The sequence below is a fragment of the Pristiophorus japonicus genome, chromosome 11 (assembly GCF_044704955.1).
Source record: "Pristiophorus japonicus isolate sPriJap1 chromosome 11, sPriJap1.hap1, whole genome shotgun sequence".
Lineage (NCBI taxonomy): Eukaryota > Metazoa > Chordata > Chondrichthyes > Pristiophoridae > Pristiophorus > Pristiophorus japonicus.
The window spans coordinates 122,540,112-122,557,716 of record NC_091987.1 but is presented as its reverse complement, the minus strand read 5'-3'; the positions used below and the strand labels follow the sequence as shown (position 1 = coordinate 122,557,716).

The 17,605-nt window shown below is 44.5% G+C and overlaps 1 protein-coding gene across 6 annotated transcripts in view; it reads left to right on the top strand.

Moving 5' to 3' along the window:
* LOC139276257 (ribosomal protein S6 kinase alpha-3) overlaps nucleotides 1-17,605 on the top strand; it is a 169,985-nt gene that overhangs the window by 137,547 nt on the left and 14,833 nt on the right. For all 6 annotated transcript variants that reach the window (XM_070893979.1, XM_070893978.1, XM_070893977.1 and 3 more), the window contains 2 exons: nucleotides 8,597-8,758; nucleotides 13,297-13,373. In XM_070893979.1, the coding sequence (XP_070750080.1) occupies nucleotides 8,597-8,758; nucleotides 13,297-13,373 (239 nt within the window). The remainder of the gene's footprint in view (nucleotides 1-8,596; nucleotides 8,759-13,296; nucleotides 13,374-17,605) is intronic.

Below are 17,605 nucleotides of genomic sequence, written 5' to 3'. Positions count from 1 at the left end.
AAGACGTTCCCGACGGCGGGCGGGCCCGAACGCAGCGGGGGGGGGAGGGGAGGAAGACGTTCCCGACGGTGGGCGGGCCCGAACGCAGCGGGGGGGGAGGGGAGGAAGACGTTCCCGACGGCGGGCGGGCCCGAACGCAGCGGGGGGGGGAGGGGAGGAAGACGTTTCCGACGGCGGGCGGGCCCGAACGCAGCGGGGGGGGAGGGGAGGAAGACGTTCCCGACGGCGGGCGGGCCCGAACGCAGCGGGGGGGGGAGGGGAGGAAGACGTTCCCGACGGTGGGCGGGCCCGAACGCAGCGGGGGGGGAGGGGAGGAAGACGTTCCCGACGGCGGGCGGGCCCGAACGCAGCGGGGGGGGGAGGGGAGGAAGCCGTTCCAGACGGTGGGTGGGCCCGAACGCAGCGGGGGGAGGGGGGAGGAAGACGTTTCCGACGGCGGGCGGGCCCGAACGCAGTGGGGGGAGAGGAAGCCGTTCCAGACGGCGGGCGGGCCCGAACGCAGCGGGGGGGTGGGAGGAGGAAGACGTTCCCGACGGTGGGCGGGCCCGAACGCAGCGGGGGAGGGGGGGGGAGGAAGCCGTTCCAGACGGCGGGCGGGCCCGAAAGCAGCGGGGGGGTGGGAGGAGGAAGACGTTCCTGACGGCGGGCGGGAAGGAGACAATGAAAAGGCTGCAGGAAGCCTCAGTGCTGATGTGCTGATGGCAATGTGCTTTTATTAAAAAAATTTTAAAAATTAAACAGCTACAAAGAACTACAAAAATGGCCGAGTGCCAATGCTTCCTTCACACTGCACGTGCGCGAACGCTCCAACGCGCACGTGCAGCGTTGCCGGCAGGAAAAAAACTAATTTAAATAGTACCCGCCCCCTCCCACTTACAAAATCGGCGCGAGTGTAGGCTCCGCCCCCCCTGGGCGCCACGCCAAACAGACAAGGAGCTGCAGGGCTCTCCAAAATCGAGTTTTTTTTCCGGCGCCGTTTTAGGCGCGAAAAACGGGCGCCCAGCTCGGAGGGGCGCTCGTTTTTTATCGTGTGGAAACTTGGGCCCATTGTATCCAACTCATTCTGTCATTTTTGAAAGGTCCCTTCAGAATCCTAGTTTATCATCTGCATATTTGACCAATTTGCGTTGTGTTTCTGAATCCAATGTTAGAAATAATAAACACCGATTCCTGGGGCACCTCATCATAACTCCCAACGGTTACTCGCTTTCTACCCTTCAGCCAATTTCATATTCATTCCTAGGGTTTACCATGACTTCCTACAGCTTTAATTTTAATTTTAACTAGTAGCCCTTTGTGTGGAACTTTGTCAAATGCCTTTTGGAAGTCTAGGAACACCACTTTGTAGTGCTTATCACAGTTCACTTGGGTTCCCACTTTCTTGAGGAAGTCAAGGAGGTTGGTCAGGTAGGATCTCTCCCTTCTGAATCTGTCTTGACTGCTGTTTGTGTGCTTTTATTTATGCTGATAATCTTCAGGTTTTCTCTTGATAACCAAATCCATTATGCAACATGCAATGGAAGTAAGAAAAATGGATGTGTAGGTGCTTGTCAGTTTTGTCCCCTTTTTTATTTTAATATGGGTACCATGTTGGCCTGTTTCCAGTCTACTGGTACTTAGTGTTTGAAGACCAGGCCCTCAAACCTTACCACCAAGCTCATGGTCTACAGGACTGTAGTAATATCTGCCCTCCTGTATGGATCAGAGGCATGGACGATGTACAGAAGATACATCAAGTCGCTGGAGATACATCACCAACGATGTCTCCGCAAGATCCTCCAAATCCCCTGGGAGGACAAGCGCACCAACATCAATGTCCTCACCGAGGCTAACATCCCCAGCGTTGAAGCACTCGCCACACTCGATCAGCTTCGCTGGGCAGGCCACATAGTTGGCATGCCAGACACAAGACTCCCTAAGCAATTGCTCTATGCGGAGCTCCTTCACGACAAATGAACCAAAGGTGGGCAGCAGAAACGTTACAAGGACACCCTCAAAGCCTCCCTGGTGAAATGCAACATCACCATTGACACCAGGGAATCCCTGGCCGAGGACCGCCCTAGGTGGAGAAAGTGCATCCAAGAGGGCGTTGAGCTCTTCGAATTTCAACGCCACGAGTGTGAAGAGGTCAGGCACGGCCAGTGGAAGGAGCATGTGGTAAATCACCTCCCCCCCCCCCACCCCCCCACCTCGCCCGACAAATTTCTGTCCCACCTGTGACCGGGTCTGTGGCTCTCGTATTGGACTTCAGCCACCAAAGAACTCGCTTTAGGAGTGGAAGCAAGTCTTCCTCAATTCCAAGGGACTGCCTATGATGATGATGACTTCACCAGTATCTAGTGACTCCTTCATAATTAGCAAGCCTCATAAATCTCCTGCAGTCTGCAATATTCCTTTTTCCTTCTTGGGCAGTCCCTCAGAGTCAAGGATGACTTGCTTCCACACTAAAAATCAGTTCTCAGGTGACTGTACAATCCAATGCGGGACCTACAGTCTCTGTCACAGGTGGGGCAAACGGTGGTTGAAGGAATGGGTGGGTGGGTTGCCGCATGCTACTTCCACTATCTACGCTTGGCTTCAGTTTGCTCTCGGCGATAAGACTCGAGGTGTTCGGCGCATTCCCGGATGCTTTTCCCCCATTTTGAGCAGTCTTGGGCCATGGATTCCCAGGTGTCAGTGGGGATGTTGCACTTCTTCGAGGAGGCTTTGCAGGTGTCCTTGAAGCGTTTCACCTGCCCACCTGGGGCTTACTTGCTGTGTCGAAGCTCCGAGTAGAGTGCTTGTTTTGGAAGTCTCGTGTCGGGCATGCGGAACTGATCGAGCGTGGTCAGTGCTTCGATGCTGGGGATGTTGGCCTGAGTGAGAACGCTGACGATGCACCTATCCTGCCAATGGATTTGCAGGATCTTGCGGAGGCAGCGCTGGTGGTACTTCTCCAGTGTTTTGAGGCGCCTGCTGTACATAGTCCATGTCTCTTAACCATATAGGAGGGCGGGTATCATTACTGCTCTGTAGATCATGAGCTTGGTGCCGGGTTTGAGGTCCTGGTCTTCAAACAAGCTCTTCCTGAGGCAACCGAAGGCTGCACTGGCACACTGAAGGCGGTGTTAGACCTCGTCGTCTATTTCTGCTCTTATTGACAGTAGGCTCCCAAGGTCTGGAAAATGGTGCACATCGTCGTGGATTTTGTACTCTAATATGTACCATCTGTCCCTGGCGATTTTTGTTTTGAGTCCTTTTGGCCTGTTTTGGCTTCCATTTTATTAACGTTGAAGTTTGTGATTTTACTTGGGTTAACTAGACTTGGGGACAGCAAGCTGCTCATGTCTTCTGTTGCGAATACAATAGCAACTTAAATTTATAAAGCGCCTTTAACATAGCAAATACACCTTCACAGAGGCACTTCAGCATCATAATAAAAAATGCCAAGCCAAAGGAAGAAATATTGGAATGAGTAACTCAATACTGGTCAATAAAATGGGTAATCTTAAATGAGATGGAGCTTAGAGGGAGAGGGGTTTAGGGTGGGATTTCCAGAATGTGGGGCATAGATGAAGGCACTTGGAAGAACTAATTATATTTGCTATTATACTCATTCTCCATTTCAAGCTTGTCTGTATCTGTTGGGGTTTTCACTTTTTTTTCTGCCTCCTATTGTATTGAGATTTGTTTACCTGTGTAGCCTCTGCTGCTATCTTTTTTCTAAGTCCTTCTTTGCTCCTCTTAATCACCCTTTTAACATGTTTCTGCATATTAAATTAATCACAATTGAAGCCCTTCCCCTTGCTCCCTGCACGATTTGTTAGTCATCTTTTTTTTTTACTTGCTAATTAATTTAGGGTTACGGTTGCGTAGTGTGAGTTCGTTAGTTTTAGTAATGTATTTATGCTGAGCATTCACCTTTAAAGGTGTTCCACTTATTCTGAATGTGTCTTTGAAAAACTTACCCCAATCCATTTGTGTTAGTTGTTCTCTCATGCCTTTGAATTTAGCTATTTTAAAATGATATGCCTGATTCCTGGTCTTGGGTATTTGATTCTTCGCATGCTTTCCACCTTCTCTGGCTCTTGCCCTAAAACTCCAATGCTACTTGTCAGTGTTGCTCTAGTGGAATCTAGTGCAGAAGCACAAGTCGTCACAATAAATATAGCTTCGGTATCAGTACAAACCTCACCTTTGGGAATATTGACAGGTACGTCAAGGATGGCCACTGTGGATGCCACAGTAGTCAGTACAGGATGAACAAGAGCCCTGAAGTCACAGAATAAAGTGGAGCTTCTTTTGAGAAATATTCCCCTTTTTGTACAAAACTTCAGATAACAGTCTCCATCCCCCTTCAAACACAGGATTTTGACTCAATCTTCAGTTATGCGAAGTCTTTCTGTCCATATGACTGGGCTGATCCACACACAGTTTTTGCCTTCGTAATGACAAGGGAGTGGAGATTCTAGTCATACTTGAAAGCCTTAACTTTGTGATAAAACATCGATGACAGTTGGTTTACACAGTGGAAGTTCATTGCAAGTAATATATTAATCAGAAAATGCTTCAGAACGTCTAAGTGTCTAAGAAAAGGTAAGGAAAAGGGCTTTGTTCTTGGTTCTTAATTTACTTCCTGGTTCTTGGTTTACTTTGAACAGAATATCTGTGTTGTCTCAAATAGACATGTTATGTCCTGAGAATGCTGCTTGGAATAGTATTCTTTCCACTATTCGGTGGAATTTTCTACAGCAGCTAATTTTTCAGGTTTTGATGTCTCATGGCCACTGAGGTTATTTGGGAGAACCTTTTCCATTTCTCTCTCTGTTGTTCCCTGCATAAATGAAGTATGGCAAAACAGCCATCCAAGGCAAGAAACCTGTGCTCCCAGAAAAATGGGAGATGTTTTCTCTGGCCACACTCCAAATAAATAATATCAAGCACACTGTGGTGCAGATTATTGCGACAGTGAATCAAGTCCCAGGTTCATGAGAGAGCTCAAAAATTAAATGGTTTGTATGACTAGGAATGCAGGTCTGGGATGTGTATCTTGTTTTGTGTATGCTTGTATTTGACCCATTTGAACAAATTGTTTCCTGTGATCTTAATGCTGTACTGCATGTTTCAGTTTGTCCTTCTGAATTTGAGAGTTTCCTAGTCTTGGCCTTCAGATATAGCACCTATAGTCTTTTTTTTTCTTTTGTATCTGAATTTCATTTGTGTCTCAACTATGATGCTGAAGATCTATCTGCTACCAAATGCTTCCTTTCCAACAAAATGTTATATTGTCAATGGATTCCCTTAGAACCCAGGACAGATGTATTTGTTTCCTTTGACAACAAAACATTAGGTAAATCCATTGCTAAGCAACATTTAACCAAGTTAGAATGCCTCATTCCTTTAGCTTGTGATTCACCATTGAAAGCATGTTATATCTGTGCTCACAGTAGAAAGGATTTTCCTTGACTTTTTGTAAGGTGCTATGTGGGATTTGAGTTTCTGCCGACATGCTGTTAGAAAGTATTACTTTTGGTGTCAGATAAAGACAGATCAAGACAACTATCTTTTGGTCCTTCCTCAAAGTTGGCCTCTTAGTTTCTGGCTCCTCTTCCCATCCCCAACCTTGTACCACCCCTGCATTTCTGATACTACTTTGATATATTCTGTGTAGTTCAGCCTCCATGCATAAAGCTCTGTCCCAACCTGCTCCTTTAATCCTTTTGGTAACCTAGAGTACTTGGAGCCAAATGTGAAGGGATAATGCTCCAGGAACACTTCACCCATTTCTATTTTGGAGCTTGAACTACATGCCAAAAAAGGAACATTTTTTGCATTTTCTGAAATAGAATTAAGAACTTTGATTTTGTTCTGGAGTCCTTTCCAGTATTTCTTGAGGTGAATTTTGTGCTCATCAAGGTGGTAATGTCGACGCTGGAGCGCTTGTTATTTTGTCACCCAACGTGAAGCACTTTCAGCTTGGGTATAACATAGTCAAATACAAAACACCTCTGCTGCACCAGTGGCCTCTGAGTGAGGTTACTACTTACTGCTGAATTAGACCAGTTTTGTGCGATGGGCTCACAACTAGTAATTGTGTTGAGACTTGGGCCACATGGTTTAGTCGATTGACATTCAATCATTTAAAAGAAGGACTTCAGTGATGGTGGAGTTGATGTAGAGAATCAAATGTCGAAGAGTAAGGATAAAGTATTTCTGGTTGCATGCAAGATAACAATCTATAACTCATTGCTAAATGACAGCTGAGAATGGACTTTACATACCTCACTCTAGTATGATTCAAAACGCTGGAACATTTAATGTCTGCCACAGATTGGGGAGCCTGTGTGAAGAGCTATTAACCTCTTCCATGTATTTCTTTACTGATCCTACCATACTGAGTGACTCAACACCATTAATATGAAATTATTGTAGAGCTCAACTGCATGAAGTACATTGGGGCTTCTGCTGGAGATCTCTGTTGCAGCCCCCTCATTGATTTTCCTTTTAGTATGTTCTATAATAATACAACTCAGTTGGCAGTAGCTGGTGATACTTGCTGCCAGCTTACTCTCATCCTCTGGAAGGTAACTCAAATTAAGATCATTGTTCAACTCAATCAAATTTGATCTTTAAGTACCACAGCAACATAGAATCTTTAGCTGTACTTGGGAATTGACATTCATTAAGGAAAACATTAAACCTCTTGATCCATTGTCGTTAGGAAATAGAGTCATCTATCCTGATTCTAGTATTGCCATTTTGTTTATTTCCGACCTTATATACCTGCTCTACAGCCCAAGCTCGCATTTTTGTGTTATGGTCATATTCAACAGGTAGCCCCATAGATAAGATTAGAATGTAATTATGGGTGAATGTTCAATTTACTGAGCTTACCTTAAATTGCATCCACTCTTCTTTTGTGACCTTCCTTCATTGAATATTTAAGTGCTTTGCTGAGTTATGCACTCCGACTGGTTCCAGTCCTGTGATGGTAATGTACATTGTACAAAGTAGAAGTGCGTTTGCATCTGTAATTTCCCCACGTTACGGTTGACCCCTGTGTTCTGTTCTGGGCAGTGTTAGGTGGCGGCCAAGCACTTGTGCACAAGAATGGGGGAGAAAAGCTGAGGGGCAGTCATTTAGTGCAGTTCCAATACCTGATTAAAGAATGGTATTGGCGGAAGCCTGGACCACATCTTTGGTCTATTATCTCACATAGTGAATGTACAGAGCACAGGAATACTTGGGAGAGAATGAGATGAAAACCAGTGTTTTTTAAGAAGTGAAGTTAATCTGCAAAATAAATTTTTAATGTAAATTAATTACTGAGAGCTTCAAGGTGTAGGTGTTTTTGTTAATATGCAGACGGTGCTTTTTTGGTTTTGTTCTCCAGGTAAGGGATATCAGAGGGAGAATGGAAACATTTTTATTTTTTACTGTCTGCATCAAGCACTCTTAAGATCAGGTATAGCCTGGATAGGTGCAGAATTAAATAGTATTTTCCCAATAACATGTCTTAATCCTCAAACTGGGAAGAGCACTTGCACTCGACTCACAGATGTAATGCTTGCTTTTGCCACAGTTCCCACCAGTGCTCCCTCTTTTTTTTTGGTGCGCGGTCCCTTTAAGTGGCTTGCCGCCCATTCAAATTTTTGCACATGCACGGTTTCTCTCATATAAAAGCCTGTGAGCAGCCTGTGTAGGACCTCCAGACTGCTGCACAGCTTAGCGGGAACGTTGGTTCCCACCCTTGTCATTTGCTGTGACTGCCGGTTAGTGCTGAAGTAAAGATAATGTTGTGATACTGATTCATCCTCCTAGGAATTTGATTGACACTGCCCAAACGAATTTCACTTAAACCCCTTTAGTGCCAGAAGAAGGAGACTTTAATTTCATTGGTTGGCTTGAAATTCCAGTTCCAAAATGAAAACCAGCTAGAATTAACATTTTGAAGAAATCTAATAACTGAATTTTGATGCACTTCTATTCAATTCCAAAATCAATTTCAAATTCGCACAAAAGCAAAACACGTAAGGAATTGATGAGATCTCTGTGAAATCAAATTTTGCTTTTTTTTAATCCCTCCAGTTTCTCCCTTTATTCGTATTGGGAGCCCTATACAAGTATAGTTCCCTCACTTATGGTCCAAAGTATGTTAAAAATGAACACTTGAGTGTCAAAATCCTATTCAGCCATGGGATTAATCATAAATGAGCACGATCCTGCCATTATCAAAAGTCCACACACGTGTACTAATTAGCCATCAGGAATAGGAACACCCTGATGGGTTTTTTCTCTCTCAATTCCATTCTCTAACCCTGAGACACTGAGGCAGTTATATTGGTTACACTGCTGTCTCAGCAGTTATCAGCTGACTCAGCATAGAACCAGGGATAAACTCCAAACATTTCTGGTCTCTGATTCACTTAGTGACATAATGCAAAGTGCATTTACCAACTTCAGGAGACCATACAGTACTCGTGTATATTCAAACAGTTTTAATATAGGTCTTGGTAATTCACCACTCTCGGGAAGCATTTCATTGCGAGTGCATCAATAATAAAAAGCAATTGAAAAGTTCTCCAATCATCGTGTTAATGTATTTTAATGTATTTAGGTGGTGCACAGAGACTTGAAACCGAGCAACATCTTGTATGTGGATGAGTCGGGCAATCCAGAATCGATTCGTATCTGTGACTTTGGATTTGCCAAGCAGCTGCGTGCTGATAATGGTCTTCTCATGACTCCATGTTACACAGCTAATTTTGTTGCTCCTGAGGTAAGACTTAGTGATTTATTTCTGTCTTTTGCTGAAACATTACTAAAATTTTTAATTTAATTTCCCCTTGAAACAATGAAACGTTTAATGCTGATCACTGTTTATTGGAGTGGTGCAGCGTGTCCGAATACCAAACACTGCAGGGCTGGTAGGATGCAGACTCATGTCTCCACTTTCCCCATCATGCTGAGCCATCTATTTCAGCTGTGCCATTCTAGAGATTCCTAGTGAACAGGTACTTCTCCACAGGGATGGAGGACATGTCATCCCAGGCAAGGCGCCAGAATGACTTTAGCAAAGACCTGGAGCCTTCCTAGTTACAGGTGGCACAGTAAAGTGGAGAGGGGATTAAGATTTTTTTTTAAGTCATTTCTAATAATTGTTCAGCTGCCTTCCCATACCCTAAATTTTCTTTATTTTCTGTGAATTTTTCTGCTCATCAAGGTGAGCAATGTTAAGAGATTGGAACACCTAGTGACAGCAAGCAATTCCAAGTATCTCTCCACAGCTAGTCAATCCACCTCTACACTGCTCCAACAATCTACCTTAACCACAACTCCGAATAGCACCGATTGCATCATTGGCATTTACATTTCCCAGACTAACCACTATTATGGTTACCCTGAATGCAGTTGTCTGTGGTCCCAAGCCATGCAGTAACTTGGTAAAGACGGCTCTAAATCAATTTACATAGGGTCCTGATGGCAAGGGAGGAGATGTTCAAGCCCAGATGTGAAATGTGAAAGGATAGAATGTAATAATGCTTTCTTGTGTCTCAAATGGTTCCAAAGTGCTTCATGTATAAAGGAATTACTTTGAAGTTTAGTGACTTGTGTCCACAAATGAGTTATCCATATTGCCGTGGAATCTTCAACGTCCACCTGATTGACAGATGAAGCCTCAGTTAACCTCTCGCCTGAAAGACAGAAACTCATGACAAACGACACTTCCTCAATACTGCAACCACTCGCATTCATATAGCTCCTTTAATGTAGAAAAATAGCCCCAAGCTCTTCAGAGGCGTAATCAAAAAGAAATGGGAGCCGACATTAGGTACTCAAATCCTGAACTATGGGTTGAACTTCTATCATTCTGACTCTGGTAATAGTTACATTTGACCCAACATATCTTGTAAAGTAGATGTTCACAGCGGTAAAGGCTTGTTAGAAATAGACTTTTATTTATAGATATGCTGTAGGGAATTCTGCAATAATATGAGGGTATAACTGAAATCCTGCTGCCATTGTGATAAGTACAAAAGTTGAAAGGCTTGCAACATCATTAAATAAGGCAAAAAAGTATGTCTGTTAGCTTAAGATCAGTAGAGCTGCCATTCCGATTATTGAGCTCTTTTGCCAATAACGTTTTAGTATTCAAGAGCACAGAATGTACTCTCGGTGGAGGACTTCAATGTCCATCACCAAGAATGGCTCAGTAGCAGCACTGCTGACCGAGCTGGTCGAGTCCTGAAGGACATAGCTGCCAGACTAAAACTATGGCAGATGGTGGGAGAGCCAACATGAGGAAAAAGCCTACTTGACATTGCCCTCACCAATCTACCCGTTGCAGATGCATCTGTCCATTACAGCATTGGTAACTGGAGAAGAAGACCCATCTTCACACTGAGGATACCCTTCATCGTCTTTTGTGGCACTACCACCGTGCTGAATGTGATAAATTCAGAACAGATCTAGCAGCTCAAAATTGGGCATCCATGAGGCGCTGTGGGCCATCACCATCAACAAAACTGTACTCCACCACAATCTGTCACCTCATTGCCTGGCATATCCCTCATTCTATCATTACCATCAAGCCAGAGGACCTACCCTGGTTCAATGAAGAGTGCAGAAGAGCATGCCAGGAGCAGCACCAAGTGTACCTACAAATGAGATGTCAACCTGGGGAAGTTGCAACACAGGACTACATGCATGCTAAACAGAAAGCAGCATGCTATAAACAGAGCAAAGCGATCCCACAATCAACAAATCAGATCAAAGTTCTGCAGGCCTGCCACATCCAGTCGTGAATGGTGGTGGACAATGGAACAATTAACTGGTGGAGGAGGCTCCATGAATATCCCCATCCTCAATGATGGCAAAGGCCAACACACGAGTGCACAAGACAAGGCTGAAGTGTTTGTGACCATCTTCAGCCAGAAGTGCCGAGTGGATGATCTCTATCGGCCTCCTCCTGAGGTCCCCACCATCACAGAAGCCAGTCTTCAGCCAGTTCGACTCCCTCCAAGTGATATCAAGAAACGACTGAGCGCAATGGATACAGCAAAGGCTATGGGCCCCGACAACATCCCATCTGTTGTTCCGAAGACTTGCGCTCCAGAAATAGGTGCGCCGCTAGCCAAGCTTTTTCCAGTACAACTACAACAGTGGTATCTACCCGATGATGTGGAAAACTGCCCAGGTATGTCCTGTCCACAAAAAACAGGACAAATCCGATCCAGTCAATTACCATCAAATCAGTCTACTCTCAATCATCAGCAAAGTGATGTAAGGTGCCGTCGACAGTACTATCCAGGAGCACTTACTCGCCAATAAGCTGCTCACCGATGCTCAGTTTGGGTTCTGCCTGGATCACATGGTTCCAGACCTCATTATGGCCCTGGTTCAAACATGGACCAAAGAGCTGAGAAGTGAGGCGAGAGTAACTGCCCTTGACATCAAGGCAGCATTTGACTGAGTGTGGCATCAAGGAGCCCTAGTAAAATTGAAGTCAGTGGGAATCAGGGGTTAAACTCTTCATTGGCTGAAGTCATAACTACTATTAAAGGAAGGTGGTTGTTGGAGGTCAAGCATCTCAGCCCTAGGACATCGCTGCAGGAGTTCCTCAGGACAGTTTCCTAGGCCCAACCATGTTCAGCTGCTTCAACAAAGACCTTCCCTCCATCAGAAGTGGGGATATTTCCTGATGATTGCAGTGTTCAGTTCCATTCGCAACTCCCCAGATAATGAAGCAGTCCATATCTGCATGCAGTAAGACCTGGACACAGCATTCAGGCTTGGGCTGATAAGTGACAAGTAACATTTGTGCCACACAAGTGCCAGGCAATGACCATCTCCAATGAGAGAGTCTAACCACCGGCCTTGACATTCAACGGCATTACCATAATTGAATTCCCCACCATTAACATCCTGGGGGTCACAATTGACCAGAAACTTAACTGGACCAGCCACATGAATACTGTGGCAACAAGAGCAGGTCAGAGGCTGGGTATTCTGTGGCGAGTGTCTCACCTCCTGACTCCCCAAAGCCTTTCCATCATCTACAATGCACAAGTCAACAGTGTGATGGAATACTCTCCACTTACCTGGATGAGTGCAGCTCCAACAACACTCCATAAGCTCAGTGCCATCCAGGACAAAGCAGCCTGCTTGATGGGCACCTATCCACCATCTTAAACATCACTCCCTCCACCACCAGCCCACCATGACTGCAGTGTGTACCATTTACAAGTTGCACTGCAGTAACTTGCCAAGGCTTCTTCAACAGCATCTCCCAAACCCACGACCTCTACCACCTAGAAGGACAAAGGCAACGGTTGCATTGGAACACCATCACCTGCAAGTTCCCCTCCAAGTTACACACCAACCTGACTTGGAAATACATTACCGTTCCTTCATCGTCGCTGGGTCAAAATCCTTGAACTCCCTCCCTAACAGCACTGTGGGAGTGCCTTCACTACACAGAGTACAGCGGTTCAATTAAGAATGGGCAATAAATGCCGACCTTATCAGCGATGTCTACATCCCAGGAACGAATCTAAAAACATTTGGTAGAACTTCACCTATTCCAATAATTATGTTGTAGCAATTTGATTCTTGTTCAGTGTAACAACTGCTGATGCACTATTCACTAGAATTGTTATCCCAAGCGTTTTGGCCTTTTAACTATTTTGCTAAATTATATGGAAATGCATACAACATGGGAGCAGGCCATTTGGCCCAAACAATCATGCCAGTGTTTATCCTTTATGCGAGCAAATATTTCAAATGTTTACCTGCCCTGTTCCCATATCCCTTCAATCCCTTTTCCTTCATCCACCTATCCAATCTGATCTTGAATGGTACCATAGGTTCTATCTCAACCACTAATCGCAGAAGTGAATTCCACAAATTCACAACTCTAAAGAAATGCCTGTCTGTTCTAAATCTCTTGCGTTTAATCTTCTATCTGTGGCCCCTCATTTTAGACGACACCCCCCCCCCCCCCCAAAAAACCCACTGGAAACAGTACTTCGATCTACCCTGTCCGTCTTTTCATAATTTTAAACACTGATCTCATATTGCTCCATAATATGCATTACTCTTAATGAAAAAAGAACCATTTTGTCAAGTTGTATTTGTATTTCATCATACCAGGCAGCATTCTAGTTCATCTGTATTTTACCCCCTCTAAAGCCTCAATATTCTTCCTATAGTGTGGAGCCCAGTGCTGCTCACACTGTGCCTATTAGGATTTACAATTCCTATTTTGTATAAAAACCTTAACGACTGTTAATTATTTCAATGTATTATACTTTATAGGTCTTGAAGCGGCAAGGATATGATGCAGCTTGTGATATCTGGAGTCTTGGTGTTCTCCTTTACACTATGCTCACAGGGTACGTTTGTGTACTACCTAGGGTGTTACTGATCAAAGTACGGAAAACACAATCACTTTTCTATTTAACTTTCTTTCCCCTATGTTAAATGTATAGTTGACCATGCGTTACATAAGAAAATGGGAATGGCATCTTTTTTTTTAAAAAAAAAAAGAAAATTTAGGAGTTTATGCAATCAATATTTTTAATACTTTTGGAGCATTTAATGTAATAGAACAGGGAAGTCTTGCAACAGTTATACAGGGTATTGGTGAGGCCACACCTGGAATACTGCATGTAGTTTTGGTTTCCATATATACGAAAGGATATACTTGCTTTGGAGGCAGTTCAGAGAAGGTTCACTAGGTTGATTCCGGAGATGAGGGGGTTGACTTATGAGGAAACATAGAAAATAGGAGTAGGAATAGGCCATTTGGCCCTTCGAGGCTGCACCACTATTCAATACGATCATGGCTGATCCTCTATCTCAACACCATATTCCTGCTTTATCCCCATACCCCTTGATGCCTTTTGTGTCTAGAAATCTATCTATCTCCTTGAATATATTCAGTGACTTGGACTCCTCAGCCTTTTGTGGTAGAGAATTCCACAGGTTCACCACCCTCTGAGTGAAAAAATGTCTCCTCATCTTGGTCCTAAATTTACTACCCTGTATCCTGAGATTGTGACCCCTTGTTCTAGACTTCCCAGCCAGGGGAAACATGCTCCCCGCATCCAGTCTATCCAACCCAGTCAGAATTTTATACGTTTCAATGAGATCTCCTCTCATTCTTCTAAACTCTAGTGAATACAGGCCTAGTCGACTCAATCTCTCCTCATTCGACAGTCCTGCCATCCCAGGAATCAATCTGGTGAACCTTCACTGCACTCCCTCTATGGCAAGTATATCCTTTCTTAGATAAGGAGATCAAAACTGCACACAATACTCCAGGTGTGGTCTCACCAAGGCACTGTATAACTGTAGTTAGACATCCTTGCTCCTGTACTCAAATCCTTTTGCAATGAAGGCCAACATACCATTTGCCTTCCAAACTGCTTGCTGCACCTGCATGTTTGCTTTCAATGACCAGGTCCCTTTACATCGACATTTCTCAAGCAAGAGATGGAGGGAAACAAAAAGGAGGCAAAAACAAAAGACAGAAAGGAGATGAGGAAAAGTGGAGGGCAGAGAAACCCAAGGCAAAGAACAAAAAGGGCCATTGTACAGCAAAATTCTAAAAGGACAGAGGGTGTTAAAAAAACAAGCCTAAAGGCTTTGTGTCTTAATGCAAGGAGTATCCGCAATAAGGTGGATGAATTAACTGTGCAAATAGATGTTAACAAATATGATGTGATTGGGATTACGGAGACGTGGCTCCAGGATGAGCAGGGCTGGGAACTCAACATCCAGGAATATTCAACATTCAGGAAGGATAGAATAAAAGGAAAAGGAGGTGGGGTAGCATTGCTGGTTAAGGAGGAGATTAAGGCAATAGTTAGGAAGGACATTAGCTTGGATGATGTGGAATCTATATGGGTAGAGCTGCAGAACACCAAAGGGCAAAAAACGTTAGTGGGAGTTGTGTACAGACCTCCAAACAGTAGTAGTGATGTTGGGGAGGGCATCAAACAGGAAATTAGGGGTGCGTGCAATAAAGGTGCAGCAGTTATAATGGGTGACTTTAATATGCACATAGATTGGGCTAACCAAACTGGAAGCAATACGGTGGAGGAGGATTTTCTGGAGTGCATAAGGGATGGTTTTTTAGACCAATATGTCGAGGAACCAACTAGGGGGGAGGCCATCTTAGACTGGGTGTTATGTAATGAGAAAGGATTAATTAGCAATCTCGTTGTGCGAGGCCCCTTGGGGAAGAGTGACCATAATATGGTGGAATTCTGCATTAGGATGGAGAATGAAACAGTTAATTCAGAGACCATGGTCCAGAACTTAAAGAAGGCTAACTTTGAAGGTATGAGGCGTGAATTGGCTGAGATGGATTGGCGAATGATACTTAAGGGGTTGACTGTGGATGGGCAATGGCAGACATTTAGAGACCGCATGGATGAACTACAACAATTGTACATTCCTGTCTGGCATAGAAATAAAAAAGGGAAGGTGGCTCAACCGTGGCTATCAAGGGAAATCAGGGATAGTATTAAAGCCAAGGAAGTGGCATACAAATTGGCCAGAAATAGCAGCGAACCTGGGGACTGGGAGAAATTTAGAACTCAGCAGAGGAGGACAAAGGGTTTGATTAGGGCAGGGAAAATGGAGTATGAGAAGAAGCTTGCAGGGAACATTAAGACGGATTGCAAAAGTTTCTATAGATATGTAAAGAGAAAAAGGTTAGTAAAGACAAACGTAGGTCTCCTGCAGTCAGAATCAGGGGAAGTCATAACGGGGAACAAAGAAATGGCGGACCAATTGAACAAGTACTTTGGTTCGGTATTCACGAAGGAGGACACGAACAACCTTCCGGTTATAAAAGGGGTCGGGGGGGCTAGTAAGGAGGAGGAACTGAGGGAAATCCTTATTAGCCGGGAAATTGTGTTGGGGAAATTGATGGGATTGAAGGCCGATAAATCCCCAGGGCCTGATGGACTGCATCCCAGAGTACTTAAGGAGGTGGCCTTGGAAATAGTGGATGCGTTGACAGTCATTTTCCAACATTCCATTGACTCTGGATCAGTTCCTATGGAGTGGAGGGTAGCCAATGTAACCCCACTTTTTAAAAAAGGAGGGAGAGAGAAAACAGGGAATTATAGACCGGTCAGCCTGACATCGGTAGTGGGTAAAATGATGGAATCAATTATTAAGGATGTCATAGCAGTGCATTTGGAAAGAGGTGACATGATAGGTCCAAGTCAGCATGGATTTGTGAAAGGGAAATCATGCTTGACAAATCTTCTGGAATTTTTTGAGGATGTTTCCAGTAGAGTGGATAAGGGAGAACCAGTTGATGTGGTATATTTGGACTTTCAGAAGGCGTTCGACAAGGTCCCACACAAGAGATTGATGTGCAAAGTTAGAGCACATGGGATTGGGGGTAGTGTACTGACATGGATTGAGAACTGGTTGTCAGACAGGAAGCAAAGAGTAGGAGTAAATGGGTACTTTTCAGAATGGCAGGCAGTGACTAGTGGGGTACCGCAAGGTTCTGTGCTGGGGCCCCAGCTGTTTACACTGTACATTAATGATTTAGATGAGGGGATTAAATGTAGTATCTCCAAATTTGCGGATGACACTAAGTTGGGTGGCAGTGTGAGCTGCGAGGAGGATGCTGTGAGGCTGCAGAGCGACTTGGATAGGTTAGGTGAGTGGGCAAATGCATGGCAGATGAAGTATAATGTGGATAAATGTGAGGTTATCCACTTTGGTGGTAAAAACAGAGAGACAGACTATTATCTGAATGGTGACAGATTAGGAAAAGGGGAGGTGCAAAGAGACCTGGGTGTCATGGTACATCAGTCATTGAAGGTTGGCATGCAGGTGCAGCAGGCGGTTAAGAAAGCAAATGGCATGTTGGCCTTCATAGCAAGGGGATTTGAGTACAGGGGCAGGGAGGTGTTGCTACAGTTGTACAGGGCATTGGTGAGGCCACACCTGGAGTATTGTGTACAGTTTTGGTCTCCTAACCTGAGGAAGGACATTCTTGCTATTGAGGGAGTGCAGCGAAGGTTCACCAGACTGATTCCCGGGATGGCGGGACTGACCTATCAAGAAAGACTGGATCAACTGGGCTTGTATTCACTGGAGTTCAGAAGAATGAGAGGGGACCTCATAGAAACATATAAAATTCTGACGGGGTTAGACAGGTTAGATGCAGGAAGAATGTTCCCAATGTTGGGGAAGTCCAGAACCAGGGGTCACAGTCTAAGGATAAGGGGTAAGCCATTTAGGACCGAGATGCGGAGGAACTTCTTCACCCAGAGAGTGGTGAACCTGTGGAATTCTCTACCACAGAAAGTTGTTGAGGCCAATTCACTAAATATATTCAAAAAGGAGTTAGATGAAGTCCTTACTGCTAGGGGGATCAAGGGGTATGGTGAGAAAGCAGGAATGGGGTACTGAAGTTGAATGTTCAGCCATGAACTCATTGAATGGCGGTGCAGGCTAGAAGGGCCGAATGGCCTACTCCTGCACCTATTTTCTATGTTTCTATGTTTCTATGTTTCTATCACCATTTAAATAATACTTTTATCTTTGTTTTTCCTACTGAAGTGGATAACCTCACATTTATCCAAGTTGT